Source organism: Chenopodium quinoa, unplaced genomic scaffold (genome assembly GCF_001683475.1).
Source record: "Chenopodium quinoa cultivar QQ74 unplaced genomic scaffold, ASM168347v1, whole genome shotgun sequence".
Taxonomy (NCBI): Eukaryota; Viridiplantae; Streptophyta; class Magnoliopsida; order Caryophyllales; family Amaranthaceae; genus Chenopodium; species Chenopodium quinoa.
This window is the reverse complement of record NW_018745281.1, coordinates 2,325,388-2,339,630: the sequence shown is the minus strand read 5'-3', so window position 1 is coordinate 2,339,630 and position 14,243 is coordinate 2,325,388. Positions and strand designations below refer to the sequence as shown.

The 14,243-nt window shown below is 33.7% G+C and overlaps 1 protein-coding gene across 3 annotated transcripts; it reads left to right on the top strand.

Moving 5' to 3' along the window:
* The first annotated feature begins 675 nt into the window (after positions 1–675).
* Positions 676–12,423, top strand: LOC110711795 (uncharacterized WD repeat-containing protein C2A9.03-like). 3 transcript variants are annotated; one of them, XM_021890220.1, is made up of 10 exons: positions 676–1,138; positions 1,754–1,892; positions 2,031–2,201; positions 2,283–2,369; positions 3,690–3,824; positions 4,148–4,258; positions 5,063–5,154; positions 5,275–5,380; positions 5,605–5,691; positions 11,613–12,423. In XM_021890220.1, exons 2-10 carry the CDS (start codon positions 1,761–1,763, stop codon positions 12,024–12,026), a joined length of 1,335 nt encoding a protein of 444 aa, XP_021745912.1. In that variant the 5' UTR covers positions 676–1,138; positions 1,754–1,760; the 3' UTR covers positions 12,027–12,423. The 3 variants fall into 3 exon arrangements, with proteins under 3 accessions (XP_021745912.1, XP_021745914.1, XP_021745913.1); XM_021890222.1 differs by having other exon boundaries at positions 677–1,138; positions 2,034–2,201; XM_021890221.1 differs by lacking the exon at positions 676–1,138 and adding an exon at positions 1,220–1,300.
* The last annotated feature ends 1,820 nt before the right edge of the window (positions 12,424–14,243 follow it).

Genomic DNA, 14,243 nt, shown 5'->3' with positions numbered 1-14,243 from the left:
AATTGTGTTTAAAAAATTTTAGATGAGACGAATATAAAGCTAATGTAATTTTATAAACTTCATATTTGAAGTAAATATGTTACTCTGTAGGACTTCTATTTATTTATTAAAGGTAAACATTTTTTTTTTGACGGGATAAAAGGTAAACTTATTAATAATTATTAAATATAACAGTATATGACCTTGAATAAAATAAATAAAAAACTTGTATATAGATGGATCAAAATAATTATGTTTAAGTAAAAAGAAAATAAAAAAGTGTCAATAATAGGTTGGTTTTAAAATCATGGTTGGGTTAAAATCAAGTCGAGTTAAAATCGGGTAAGGTTAATATCAGTCAGGTCAAAATAGATCGGATTGAATCGGTTATTTGTTTGGTCAATTTCGGATAAGGTTAAGTTTAGGTCGGGCAAACCGGTTCGGTTTGAGTTCAACTCGGATCAAATCGGTTTCGTGTTGATTCCAGGTCGGATCAAAGATGCCGATTTAAGTTTAGATTGGGTCAAATTTGAATTCGAATTGAGTTCAGGTCGGTTACATATTGGGTTTGGATCCTAATTTTCTCTGATCAAATCGAATCGTTTATATTTCAAAATGAATGATTTTTTTCCAAATCGATTCGGTTTTGACACCTCTAATTAGTACTCCATAAATAAAATTTTATAAAAATTGGAGATCCACCGTCGCATCTCAAACCTGTCTGTTTCTCTGTTGCTCTCTCCCCCCTCACAACTCATCCTCTCTGCACAAAATCTGCTTTGCCAAATCCAAATTTAATTTCTCAAATCTAATTAACCTTGATATTCTCTTATCAAATCAATTTAATGCTGCAACCCCATTTATCTATTTCTGGGGACACATTACTTTTCGAGTTGAGTTGACTCATCCGAGTCTTTGCGTTCATTTTTATTTTCCCCAATTTTTAAGGCCCATTTACTTCCTCTTTTCCCCACAACCCAATAAAGTCGGTTTTTTTTTTTATGTAGAAATTCAATTAATTAATTTATTTTCTTAAAAAAAAGAAAAAAATTCCCCATTAAAAGTTATAGTATCTGATATTTGGGAAAGATATTCAGGTTGAAGGAGAACGAGAGTTTTCCAGATTGCTCTTCTGTCTTAAAATTTAATTAATTAAAAGGTGATGTCGTTTTCTTACATATTCTAAATTATTCTTACTTGGTTTATTTTATTGTATTTTAATTATGTTATGTTTATAATAAATTAATAATATTTGATTTGATGATTTGTGGGTTTATTATCTAATTTCTTTTCTGGGTTGTTCTTTGGTTGCAATTTTAGGGTATGTTTTGGGGATTTGAGATTTCATTTTTTCTGGGTTTTTGGTTTTTTTTTGTATGGGTTCAAGTTTTGATAGATGGGTTATGATTGTTTTGAATTGGGTGTTCTTTAGATTTGGAATTTAATTGAGAATTATTGAATTTTGCTTCTGTTTTTAATTTAATTTTTCAATTTTTTTTGGTGGGTGAAGATCCGTAGAAGATCTAGTATTGATTTATTTTTGTTGGCAATTGATTTTTCTAGAGTATAAAGATTAGGGGTTTAGTGATTGACTGCTAATTGATTTTTGGTACTTTTGATCTAATAATTTGATGAGATATTGCGAATTTTGTATATATTATATTTCAGTGATAGAACAGCTGACTGGTCTTTAAGCATTGGGTTTAGGTAGGAAATTATGCATGTATTCTAAATTTCAAGCTTTTTATGCTAATACCAAGACATTCATGTGCAGGTGAATCATGTCTGAACATCAAGTCGACGAATTCGACTACATGGCTGATGAGCAGGATGTTCCTGAATTCATTGACGAAGTGGATGGGGAGTTTTATGCTAGAGATGATGGCAATTTAGGAATGGATGAGTATGAGGCGGTATGTAGTATCTCTATTCATGTGGTTCAATAAGCAGTGTAGAAGCTTGGATAAAATATTAGCTTTTAATGCAGTTCTTTCTCGATTTCAAGTATTGTTCTTCCTGGTACTGAAACTTACCTGCTTGATATGATTTAGCAGCTTACAAAGGTGACAGATACCTCTGCTGCCAGTGCTAGACAAGGGAAAGACATTCAGGGTATTCCTTGGGATAGATTGAACATAACAAGAGAGAAATACAGGTTAACTAGGCTAGAACAGTACAAGAATTATGAGAACGTCCCATCTTCTGGGGACTCCATAGACAAGGTTGGTTACTTGCCTTGAAGTGTGTATAATGAATAAATATTTGTTCGGAATTTTGTGTATTGACTTACTTGGTGTGATTAGGAATGGAAGTCAAAGGAGAAAGGTGGAAATTTCTATGAGTTCTTCTACAATTCAAGAGTGGTCAAGCCTACAATTCTGCATTTTCAGGTTTGTAGCTTTCTGCATTTCTGTATTGATTATGTGAGAAAAACAGATAATACAGTTGAGGTTTACATTACCATATATTGTTGTTGCATTTTGCAAATGTGGCTCTTTCTGTCTGTGTATATGTTGCAAAATAGTAGGCTTTTAAGCTCTTTACTTGGCAGTGAGGCCTTCTTCCCTGGTCGGAGATTATGATAGTGGCCATGATAACCACTGTTGCCCGGAATTTCAAAGCATTCATGATGTTGTTATTTGATAGACTTCACATCTGTTTTCTCTGATTAGGTTTAGGATTAGCACCTGTGTAATTTTTTTCTCACTCGTGCCATAGTCTCTCTCTCTCCTCCCTGGATCTTCATGCTGTTTAATTTTGGATTGGAAGTTTGCCTAGGCTCATAGCTTGTGCCAAGGGAATATACTGATATGTAGGCCACTTTTAAGCTTATGTTAGGGTGTGAAGTAAAATTATATGGCAATTGAAGAAGTGCCTCGCTAGATTTATAAAGTTATTATACTCATCTTGAATGTGTAAAATCTTAATATTCTGCCTCACATGCAAATTCTCTGTAAATTTGAGTAAAGTGAAAGCTAATCAATTGTCCTTATTGGGACTAGGCAGACAATTAAAGTTTTTACAAGCGAAAGCTATAAATCTTGAATAAGCCAAGTTGATTTTTGAACCCATGTAAGACATTATACATACGGATTCATAATGTTCTGTCTGTGCCCATGAGATCACTTTCTAGCTCATTCAGATCGATTTTGAAATCAATTGGCATAAAAATTAGCAATACCTATGCCTAATAGAACGTGATGATATATTGATACGTGCTAGGAGTGCTGGGACTTTCATTGTGTTTTATTGTAGCTGTTACTGTCTATGACGATTGGGAATGCTAAAATGAGTTGCTTCCTTGTCAAATGCTAGTATTTGCATTGTGCGTCCTTTAAGGACATGTGTCTTGTTCACCTTAAGAAAATATGTGCTGATAAGTTAATTCTAGGAAAAAGTAAGTGCTACTTAAGTTCAATTTATAGCTAAAATAAGTTTTAATAAGCTCAGATTAGTGTAAATCAGGTAGATAAATGCACCCTAAGATATATATTGTTTTTTTAATTTATTTTCAGAGTTATTGTCTTTCTCAATTGGTATCAGTTTCAGATGTTATTCTTGTACTAGTTTATGTGAGTCCTTCAACCACTTATTCAATCTTGGTGAACGCTGTTGAGAGAGTCTTTTGATCTCATTTTTTTTGTTAGCATAATGTGCATGTTGCTGGAGCTGTATCACTGTTTGACATTGTTGTGTTCATCTATTTGCAGTTAAGAAATCTTGTTTGGGCTACTTCAAAACATGATGTGTATCTCATGTCCAACTACCAAGTGATGCATTGGTCATCATTGACTCGAAGCTTATCAGAGGTTGTTAATTTTGCTGGACATGTTTCCCCTAATGAGGTATTTTCCCTCCTATCTTGAAATATGTTTTTTTTTTTTTTTGTTTTTTTTAATAATTTTTTTATTATTTTTTTTTTTATTATTTTTTTTTATCTTTTTATCTTTTTTATCCTTTAATTTCAAAAAAAAAAAACTGTATGAAGGAATATTACTGCATAATAAAGTAAATCCCTTCATTTGCATATTATCATACATTCATACTATGAGATTGTATATTCCCCCTCAGTCCTTTTTTCAATACCCACAGCCTCTTTGAAGCTTCTTCCTTAAGTCCTTGGCTGATCTTTAACTCACAATGGCTATCTTGTTGATTGATGTTGCAGAAACACAAAGGAAGCTTGGTGGAAGGTTTTACCCAAACTCAGATTAGTACACTAGCAGTCAAAGACAAACTCATGGTTGCTGGAGGGTTCCAAGGAGAATTAGTGTGCAAGGTATATTTGCATCTTTTGTTTGCTTACTGCGATACTTGATTTCTTTTGCTTTTTCTTAAACTGAATTGTCATTTATCTGAGTTATCTCTCTCTCTCTCTCTCTCTCTCTCTCTATATATATATATATATATATATATATATATATATATATATATTTGTTTTTTGAATAGATCTGAGTTATCTCTATATGACTATACATGTTATTGGTATGGGCAGTTTTCTATTAACCTGTGTTTAAAAAGGACTTCATAGTTTATTTAATCATCATATATGCAGACAATTTTAGCACTACTAAGTAGACTGTCAAATTGAAAGGATGAGTAAAGTGATCCTCTCTTATCAACCTTGTCTTCTTATTCAATAAAAAAAGAGAGTTGAATTTTTGAATAAGAATGAACCTAGTAGATATGTTACTCGACAGATGACACCCTGACATGGTTATGGACACACTTCATTTTGAACCATAAACATTAAATTTTTTTAAAAGATAGCTGGTGGTTAGATTTGTGACACTTGGATATTCGTGTCTGACAGAAGTAACTGAATCTGAGACTCTTAGTAACATAGTCTTGTGGTCAGATTTTGCAATTAGCTCTTTGAAGGTTTTGAATTGGTTGCTCTTGTTATAGGGGTACTCTGAATACATTGTTCTTGTGGAATTCTCCCTAATGTAACCTTAATGGTCTTTCAGGGCATTGAATTTAAACATTTGTTTTTCTTTCCTTTTTTCTTTTGGTGTGTTACAGAATCTATATTGATTATATGATGGAATTAATGGTGTTTTGACTTGATAAAATTTTGCAGCGTCTTGATAAAAAAGGAATAAGTTTTTGTGCCCGGACAACGTACGATGACAATGCTATCACCAACGCTGTTGAGATATACAACAGTTCGAGGTATTGAAATCACGACAAATGAATGTTGTGGCTACTTTTTTTTCTTTTTCTTTTTCTTTTTTTCTCTTTTATTGACGGATGACTTTTTTGGTTGGAATTCCTTTTTTTTTTTTCGGGCAGTGGCTGTTATCATTTTATGGCTTCAAATAACGATTGTGGAATACGACTGTATGATATGGAGAGTTTCCAGCACTTGAGCCACTTCCGCTTCCCTTGGCCAGTAAATGTGAGTGTTTTCATACTTTTGGCATCTCTCTCTTTCTCCCTGTCACACATCTCAAATTATACTCACGGCATAAATAAAACAATGTTAAGTTCTGTTGTGTTTCTCTCTTTATTTTTTTTGGAGGTTTGATGGGACATCAAGGTATAATCTAGAGTTGTATTCTGCAGTAATCTGGCTACTAGTTACACTATGTTTCTGACTTACTTTTTTTATTCCTGATGCAGCACACATCAATTAGTCCTGACCGGAAGCTTATTGCTGTTGTGGGTGATCATGTCGATGGGTTGCTTGTTGATTCGCAAAGCGGAAAGGTATGACAGACTATGCATGTAGCAGAATTCTCTTAGATAGAGCTAAGGGGCTACATATATATAAGCTGCCTGGCCATTAAAGGTTTGGACAGTGCCCTTTATTCTATAAGCATAAGCATGTGCATGTTTCCGAGTGCCAAAGTCTGGTATCTGCCAGAATATTCGCAGTTGCATGTTGTTGGCTTAGGTATTTGTATTCAATTGTAGGTACTTCTAAGGGTCTGAAGACATTAGCATAGTAGAAAAAACAGTAGACATGAGCAACCGAGTGATAAAGAAAAATGTTATGCTTTCCTCTTCTCTTGCTGGGTTACTTTTCTTAATATTCCTCCAATTTCACGGCTATTTTCTTTCAAGATTAAACACAGTAGGAAGGGACTCTCTGGATCATGCGTAGGATCGGATCGTAAAATTGTACGGAGTACAATCCTACCTACTTCAATAAATTAAGACTTAATACGTATATTTATTAATTGTGGGGGTTTTTGTTTTCACAAATAGATACCTATAGTGAATTCGTCGACATTTTTTTTCATTCGCATTAAAAATTCGTTAAAAAAATTTAAGTATTCTCTCCGTTTCGTAATAATCACAACACTTTCCTTTTTCATTTGTTTCATAATAATTGTTGTACTTCCTTATTTGGTAAGGACCCACTAATATTTTATTATTTCTCTCTTCTACCAACCCCACTTACGTTGTTTTTTTTTTTCTCTCCTATTTACAATTAAATATATCCCACTAAGGCATTAACTATACTTTATATTATAAAATTCCCTTTTTAGACCCTATCCTATGATTTTCCTAAAACTTTGTGTCCACCCTACTATTGCAATTATTGCGAAACGGTTTGGAATGTTTATACACACCCGGGTATACCGTGCACCCAACTAATTCTAAGTTAGTTTTTGCTTTTCATTTGATGATTAAATGAAAAACAATCAACAAAATGAGAACAAAATGCTCATGGGTGTACCGTGCACTTACGTGTATATAACAATCATTCTGAGGGAGTATACAATTTACAGCACAAGTCACAAACTACAAAGGACATTTGGCTCTTAGTTTTTTCTTTATTTTTTTAAAAAAAAACAATGTATTTATCTATATTCATATTCAACATCATCACTTCCAACATCAATTCTTGTAGTAGTTGGCTCATTTTAAAAGTTGTCGCCATCACCTAATTTTTCTGCATCAAATTCATTTGGACCCATAAAAGTTGCCACGCTCAAAGTTTGAACTTCAACTTCAAGATCACCTCTCCTTTTAAAATCTGTCGCTCTAGCAAATCTCCTTGTCACTCAATTAAGATCAATTAACGATGTTTCATTTGATGGAAGAGCATGTTCTTCTACCTCTGCTATCAACTCATCATCACTGGCAACTCTTCCAAAACAATTGGTTGTTATGTTATTTGTATGTTCGCTTGTTTATCATGTCTATAATTTAATATCAAATTAACATTACTAAAACTAAATCGTGTATTTTTCTTGATGTAATTGATTTCCTTCTTTGCTTTCTTTGTATGAACCTATTAACATTATAACAAAAGTTATAAGAAGATATCAAGTTACCCCATAAATATATAATATAAAGTAGAAAAAAATAGAAAGCATATTTACCGTCATGCACTCCTATTTCACAAACAGAAGAACTGCAAGTCTAGGTTGCAAACATATAGACTGAAAATAGTATAGTGCACCCGGGTGCACCATACGCATGATGCACCCGGAAAGAACATTAGACATATTTTAAAGAACATGGGCAAAAAAAAGAACATGCTAGTGTTAGAAAAAGAACATACCTATGTTTGACAAAAGAACATGTTTGTGTTTGACAAGAACATGACATTACAAAGAACATAAAGTCTTTACAAAAAGAACATGTTATTTTTCATGGTTATTTAGGTGTTGAACATGTTTGAAAAAAAAACATTATATTTGACAAAAAAGAACATGTTCGTGTTTGACAAAGATGTAGGTGATCATTGGGTGGGCCGGGCAAAGGTTAAAAAATCAGCTCACTTCTCGGGTCGGGCCAAATTTTGGGCCAAAGTTTTTGTGCCCAAAATTGTCCGGCCATGCGGGCTTTTCAGGTCGAGTAAAAAAATCAACTAAAATGCATAAAACGCATTCCCAAACCCGCCCAATAAATTAAATTTAAGGGCCGGGTCCGATCCGATTTTGGGGGCGAAAAAATTCTGCCCAAAACCCGTCCAAAATCAGGTCGGGCCGTTCTAACTTTGATCACCTCTAGCTAAAGAACATAAAGTCTTTACAAAAAGAACATGTTCTTTTTTCTGGTTACTCGAGTGATTGATTTTTTTTTTTTTAATTTACATACATTAAAGAATATACTGTATAATATAAAGAACATATAGTTCAAACTCAAAGAACATAATCATCAAACTTAAAGAACATATTATGCTCATGTTCTTTATAAATATATATAATGTTCTTTTTTTGCCCATGTTCTTTTAAATATACCTTATGTTCTTTTCGGGTGCACCATGCGGGTGCACCAACCATACATTACATATAGACTATCATGTTATTTTCATGAAAATAACTTTTGTCTACAAATATAAAAATTAAAAAAAGGATGGTGAATGTAGGGGCCTATGTAGTTTTTGTCCGTTGGTTCTTGTCATCACAGCAGTAGGCAACCTATACAGCCTTCTAACATTCTTAAAGCATCCATTTGCTGATTAATCTTTCATTCTTTCTTCTAGGTCAACCATTTTTTGTAAAAAAACAATATAAACCTATATTAATGTTAGCATTGGCTTGAAAATCAGGTTTATATTGAAGCGGTCATTATAAAGCCTAATTTCGTACCTCAACCCAATGCTCATCATCAATGTCTAAGATAGACTTGAAACTATGTTATAAGAAAAACATACAACACTATATATTATAAAATCTGTAACAACATAACACAAACTAAAGTAACTCTGTCAAAATTGTTTAGATATTTCTTTGATTTGATTTTTTAATTATTTTTTTTTAATTTTGCTTGCGCCTTTGTTTCATAGATAAATCCCATAGATTGGTTCTCATCAGAATCCATTATTCGTATAAATTTCACAAGTGGCAATGCAGCTTTTAAACACGCTACAGCACTGCTGAAATCCCCTAGTATCTAAGATGATCCTCTGAACTTTTTTCCTTTCAACAGATTTGGCTAACTTGCTAGATACCCACTTATTAGCTGAAAACTAAGCCAATAGTGATCCTTTATGCTCATTTAAGCACCTCATGTCAGGTAAGATGCAGCAAATCGTAGGTCTAATAAGCTCTCGATAGTAAACTCTTTTATCCATGTGAAGAGTATGGTTCTAGAGTAAATATAAGTGATCTTCCTAGCCTTTGCATGGTAACACTATGAACCTTAACTATTAATCTAAATTCTCTGGCTAGCAGCATATGATGTCCAAAATAATATAGTCCTTTCCTCCATCAATTTTTTACCAGGAGCTTTACAGTTCGCCGCTTTATCACTTTATCAGTGACAACTTGCACCACATTCTCTTCACCAACCTTTTTTATAACTGCACCCTATGTATTAAGAACTTTGTCTGTTCAATGTATCAATTTACGATTAGAAAACTGACCCTTTAGGGCTATTCACCAAGGAATTACAAAGGAGTGTCTTTTCCTACCACTCCATCCATCTACTTTTCAAGCATGGTCACTGCATTAGTGCATTTGTCATATTTTTGCTCAAATATTTCATCCTTATTTCATGATAGCTTGGAGATTCAAGTTTAATCCCATACTTGGACATTTTTCAACCGTGATAGGAATTTAGAATTATCATTAAAGGAATTGCACCGGTGTTAAATAAAAAAAAAGGAGCAGTTTGCTGACGAACTTCTCTTTCTTCCTTTTTGAATTTCTGGTTTAGTGTTGCTCACACTTCAGTTTTACTTCTACCTGCAAAAGCATCCATGTCTCCCTTCCTTTTTCAGTATTACTTCGTTGATATTGACAAGTATCATCGTCCTCACCTATGTCATTAAGTTTTTTTTCTACTAACTGTTCTGCATTAGATTTCTAATTTTCTGTTTTAAATCGGCTGGAACAAACAACTCTCGACATTACAGCCAGTCTATAAACATAAACTCCACCAGCAAACACCACATCACAGCACAGTATTTACATCGTACCCTATTTTCATTTTCCACCTCAGTGCCATGCTCCTATCTAGGCCTCCAGGGTCAGTTCTATTACCATGAGCATTTGTTTTTAAAAGAGCTTGGCATAATTTAGAGAATCAATCTTTTTAGAAGAGGCGTAGAGCTACCGACCTATAAATTGAAAGGGGGAAGTTTGATTTGAAAAAAGGTGGGGAGAGGGATTTGCAATTAACAGCATTTGATTTATAGTAATAATTCTAATATATGCGAATGTAAACTAAAAAAAAAACTACAAAACTGTTCTAATTCGAATGGAACATGCAAATTTCTAATTTATAAATCAAACAACAAAAACTTATTAAAATGTACTTGTAGAAGATTAGAGTACATATTTGATCGATAATATTGTAGCAAAATACAAATCTTGTTGGAACACCAAAATGATTTTGTTGATGCAACAGATTCGTTGAGGTTTGATATGTATCTTTATTTATTTAATCTTAGATCTTAACAAGCTTGTTTGTTAACACCTAAGGGATTAAATCAGAATTACGGCTTCACTCACTAAACTAATTAACCTTAGATTAGGTTTCACTTGCTTAAACTAAGTATCTTGATTTAGGTTTCACTTGACAAATACAATGAGAAATCTCTCCTTAAGTACTGAACAAGCCTAAAAAATAATATTATTAACAAACAAAACTTCAACTTTATCAATGAATGGCCATGCCTTTAGGCTACAAAATATGCTTTAAGAGTCCAAGTACTTTAGAATTCCTAGTAGTATTCTATCTCTATAAGAAATTCTAAAAAGATAGATTTTTTTTTTAATTATAATTTGAAATATAAATTTAAATCCTAATCCTTGAAACAAGAAAATCCCTTTTAATGATGGGTAAAATATTGTAAGCAAAATCTAGACTTAAACTTAAAGAAAGTTCCAAGAACCTTTAAGAACTTTCAAGAAACTTTAGGAAAGTTCTAAAAGAAAGTTCCAAGAATGAATCAAGAAAGAAAATCTTGGATGTTTCTGCATCAATGTTGGAGTAGCATGAAATTGTCGAATTAGGGGAGAGTGAGATAATTAGAGAAGAAAAGGGTTTTTTTTTATTTTTTATTTTTTTTTATTTTTTATTTTCGTTTCTGCTCTAATAATAATCAACTGCTGGCTTTTTTAGTTTCAGTATATAAGCTAGCCCAAGGCTGTTAAAAGAAGCTCGTTTAATCTATGCTGTAGGATCATTAGATTCAGAATTAATCGTGATCCTATTTATTCTCATACTATCATAACGATCCCACAACTGATTCTTTATTTGATTCTAATTTTATGCATGATCCAAGTCGTTGGATGATTCTTCAATCCTCGTGATTTTAACAACACTTTATATAATCAGAATTGACTAGTAATGTTTGTATGTTGGATTGATTAGCAATAGTTCATTGGTTAATACAAGTTATTGATGGTATGAAATGGAGTGTACTGAGTATTAACTAATAATTAGTGAAGTGGGAAGATAATGAGTATTGGAGGGAATATACCAAATTTGTGCATGTGTTTTGTTTTTGTAAGACGAATCTGTCAAACAGTATACTTATGTCGGACATGCTGTTGATTTGTACTCCATATAATTCTCAACATGCTAGGTCAATGTTTGTTAATTTGTTCTTAAAAGTCAAAATATAACCAATAAACCCAGGGAATACTTAAAAAGAGTGAATGTAGAAAGTGGGCCTTCATAAATGAGGATTTATTATAATGATGTGTTTATTGCATGGGCAGGTTGTTTCAACAGTGGAAGGCCATCGCGATTTTTCCTTTGCTACCGCTTGGCATCCAGACGGACAAGTTTTTGCCACAGGTAATCAAGATAAGACATGCCGAGTTTGGGATGTGAGGAAGCTTTCGGAATCAGTTGCTGTCTTAAAAGGAAACTTGGGTGCTACCCGATCCATCCGATTTTCATCAGACGGTAAATTTATGGTGGCTGCTGAACCAGCCGATTTTGTCCATGTGTACAGCACGAAAGCAAACTACGAGAAGCGACAGGAGATCGATTTCTTCGGGGAGATTTCCGGAGTATCTTTGAGCCCTGATGACGAATGTTTATATATAGGAATATGGGACAGGACTTACGCAAGCTTATTACAGTACAATAGAAAACATGCGTACCAATACCTGGATTCGTTTTTCTGAATGATGGAAACTTGCCTGCTCAATTCATTAGCAAGGGTTTGAAATTTGTGCTTCAAGGTTTCTAAAATCATGGATCTTTTGGCATCAAATAGGTTATATTAGAATAAAGCAGCAGGAGATTATGCTAGTAAGTAGTAAAGTATACCTAGTAGATGTTTGTATAGCAAGAGGTATGCTCTCATAGTACGATAGGGTTCTGGTTCTTCTAGTTAAACTCCCCATCCCCTCTTCTTTTCTTCTTTTTCCGGCTGTTTTTTCGCTTTCGGTTAATGTAAATGTATCGGTGTAACATTGTCTGAAATCTAGTTGTGAACATTAAATCTGTGAAAGGTGTCTGAATTCCCCCTTCACCATGAGACTTGTTTTTCTTCTGTGATGAGGTGAAGATTTTATTTGATTTTGCAGGACTAATATCCTTTTGAATTCAGATCTCAGGACTAATCTTGGTTGATAATGTTAGTGTTAGCGATTAATTTATCATTACAAGCAAGTGTGGCATGTCTAATTCTCCGATACCAGTACATGTTGAATAAACAAAACACATTTTGTTCTATAATTGTAAAATCTCTAACTTTGCAATAAAAAAAGGGAGGTGTTAAATACCGCCATAAAAAAAAAAACTGCCAACATTTTATGTTAATGGACCACCATACCCTTAGTAATTTACCACTATTTTTCCTCTCGCCACCAAGCACCACCACCTTGATCGGCGACGACCACCACCACCCTAACCGGCAACGACCACCACCACCACCCTGACCGGTGGCGGGAAGGTGGTGTTTTTTTTATTTATTTATTTTAATTTCTAGCAACCAGAGCCCAAAACTGGTTACCGGGCACGATAATCGATTTTGGGCTCCAGGAGTTGGAAACGGTTATCGGGCACGGTAACTTGGTAATCAGTTTTGGGCTTCCGTTACCGTGGTTGCCGGAAATAAAAAAAATCACCTTCCCGCCGGCGAGGGAAGGTGGTGGGTCGTCATTGAGGGGGATGTGGTGGGTCACCGGTCAGAGTGGTGGTGGTCGCCGCTGGTCGGAAGGGGTGGTGGGTCTTCGGGGAGGATAAGGGGTGGTGAATTAGTTAAGGCATATTTGTCCATTCATACCAAATGTTGACGATGGTGATCATTTTTTATGGCGGTGTTTAATAATACACTAAAAGAAGGAAGAATGGAGGTAGTACGATGATATCGCTTCATTTGCTTTGCACAAGCCAATGAGCCATACAAAATACATCTCAATTTTGTGGATGACACATTAACAAAATCTTTTGAATCTAATTTTTCTTTTTTGTGCGGTGTAATATTAGATAATTTCCAACAATAACTAGTCCAGTTATAGCATAAACTATATGTATGGTGAGCAGATATTTCCTTCAAAAATAAAATGGTGAGCAAATATGATGTATATTATTACAATTCATACAAACAATCATCAATTCATTATATGTTACTATTATCATTTTATACAACTGTAAAGAGGCAAAGGAAATATTTAGCCCATACTTTGAACTGGACCATAATTTTAATACGAAGTACGAGTAGATGAGAATATTATGTCTACTCTTTAAAAATTTAAATTTATGAGTCATACATAACAATAACATGATGCATGTCAAAATATTATTTCTACTTTAATAACCTTATAATAAAATTTAAATTAAAGAAAAATGAGCCATGCATAACATGAATCATTTCGAAATATAGTGAAAATTCTATAGGGAGCGCCTTGGCCTTTTTGACTTCTAGCGTGGAAGTTCCTTTTTTTAAAAAAATGCATAAAACCCTAGATTAATAAATTCACGCTTTTGGACTAAATTTGGAAAATTAAACTTTTCCAAATATATGAAATGTATGTGTGGAGTGTTCCTCGTTATCATATAGGTTGGAGTAGTACCATAACAGGTGGTAATATATGAAATTGCATGGCTATTTGGAAAACCGTTACATAGGTGGTAATGACGTAGAAAAGATGCTTCCAACTATCCAAACAACCTCTCAGTAGTGCCTCGTCTTCTTTCTTTTTCGACCCCAAAAAAGTCAAAAATCGCCTAAAAACAAAGGCTATAATCCATGTTTTCGGATCAATTTCGATTTTTTTTTTATTTTTTTTAAAACTAAAGTGAATGTGTTGGGTGTCCTCTTGGGTCATAGATTGTTGTTTGGAACCATAATAAGCATAACAATAGGCCAGGTCTGCAGTATCTTGAGAAAAAAA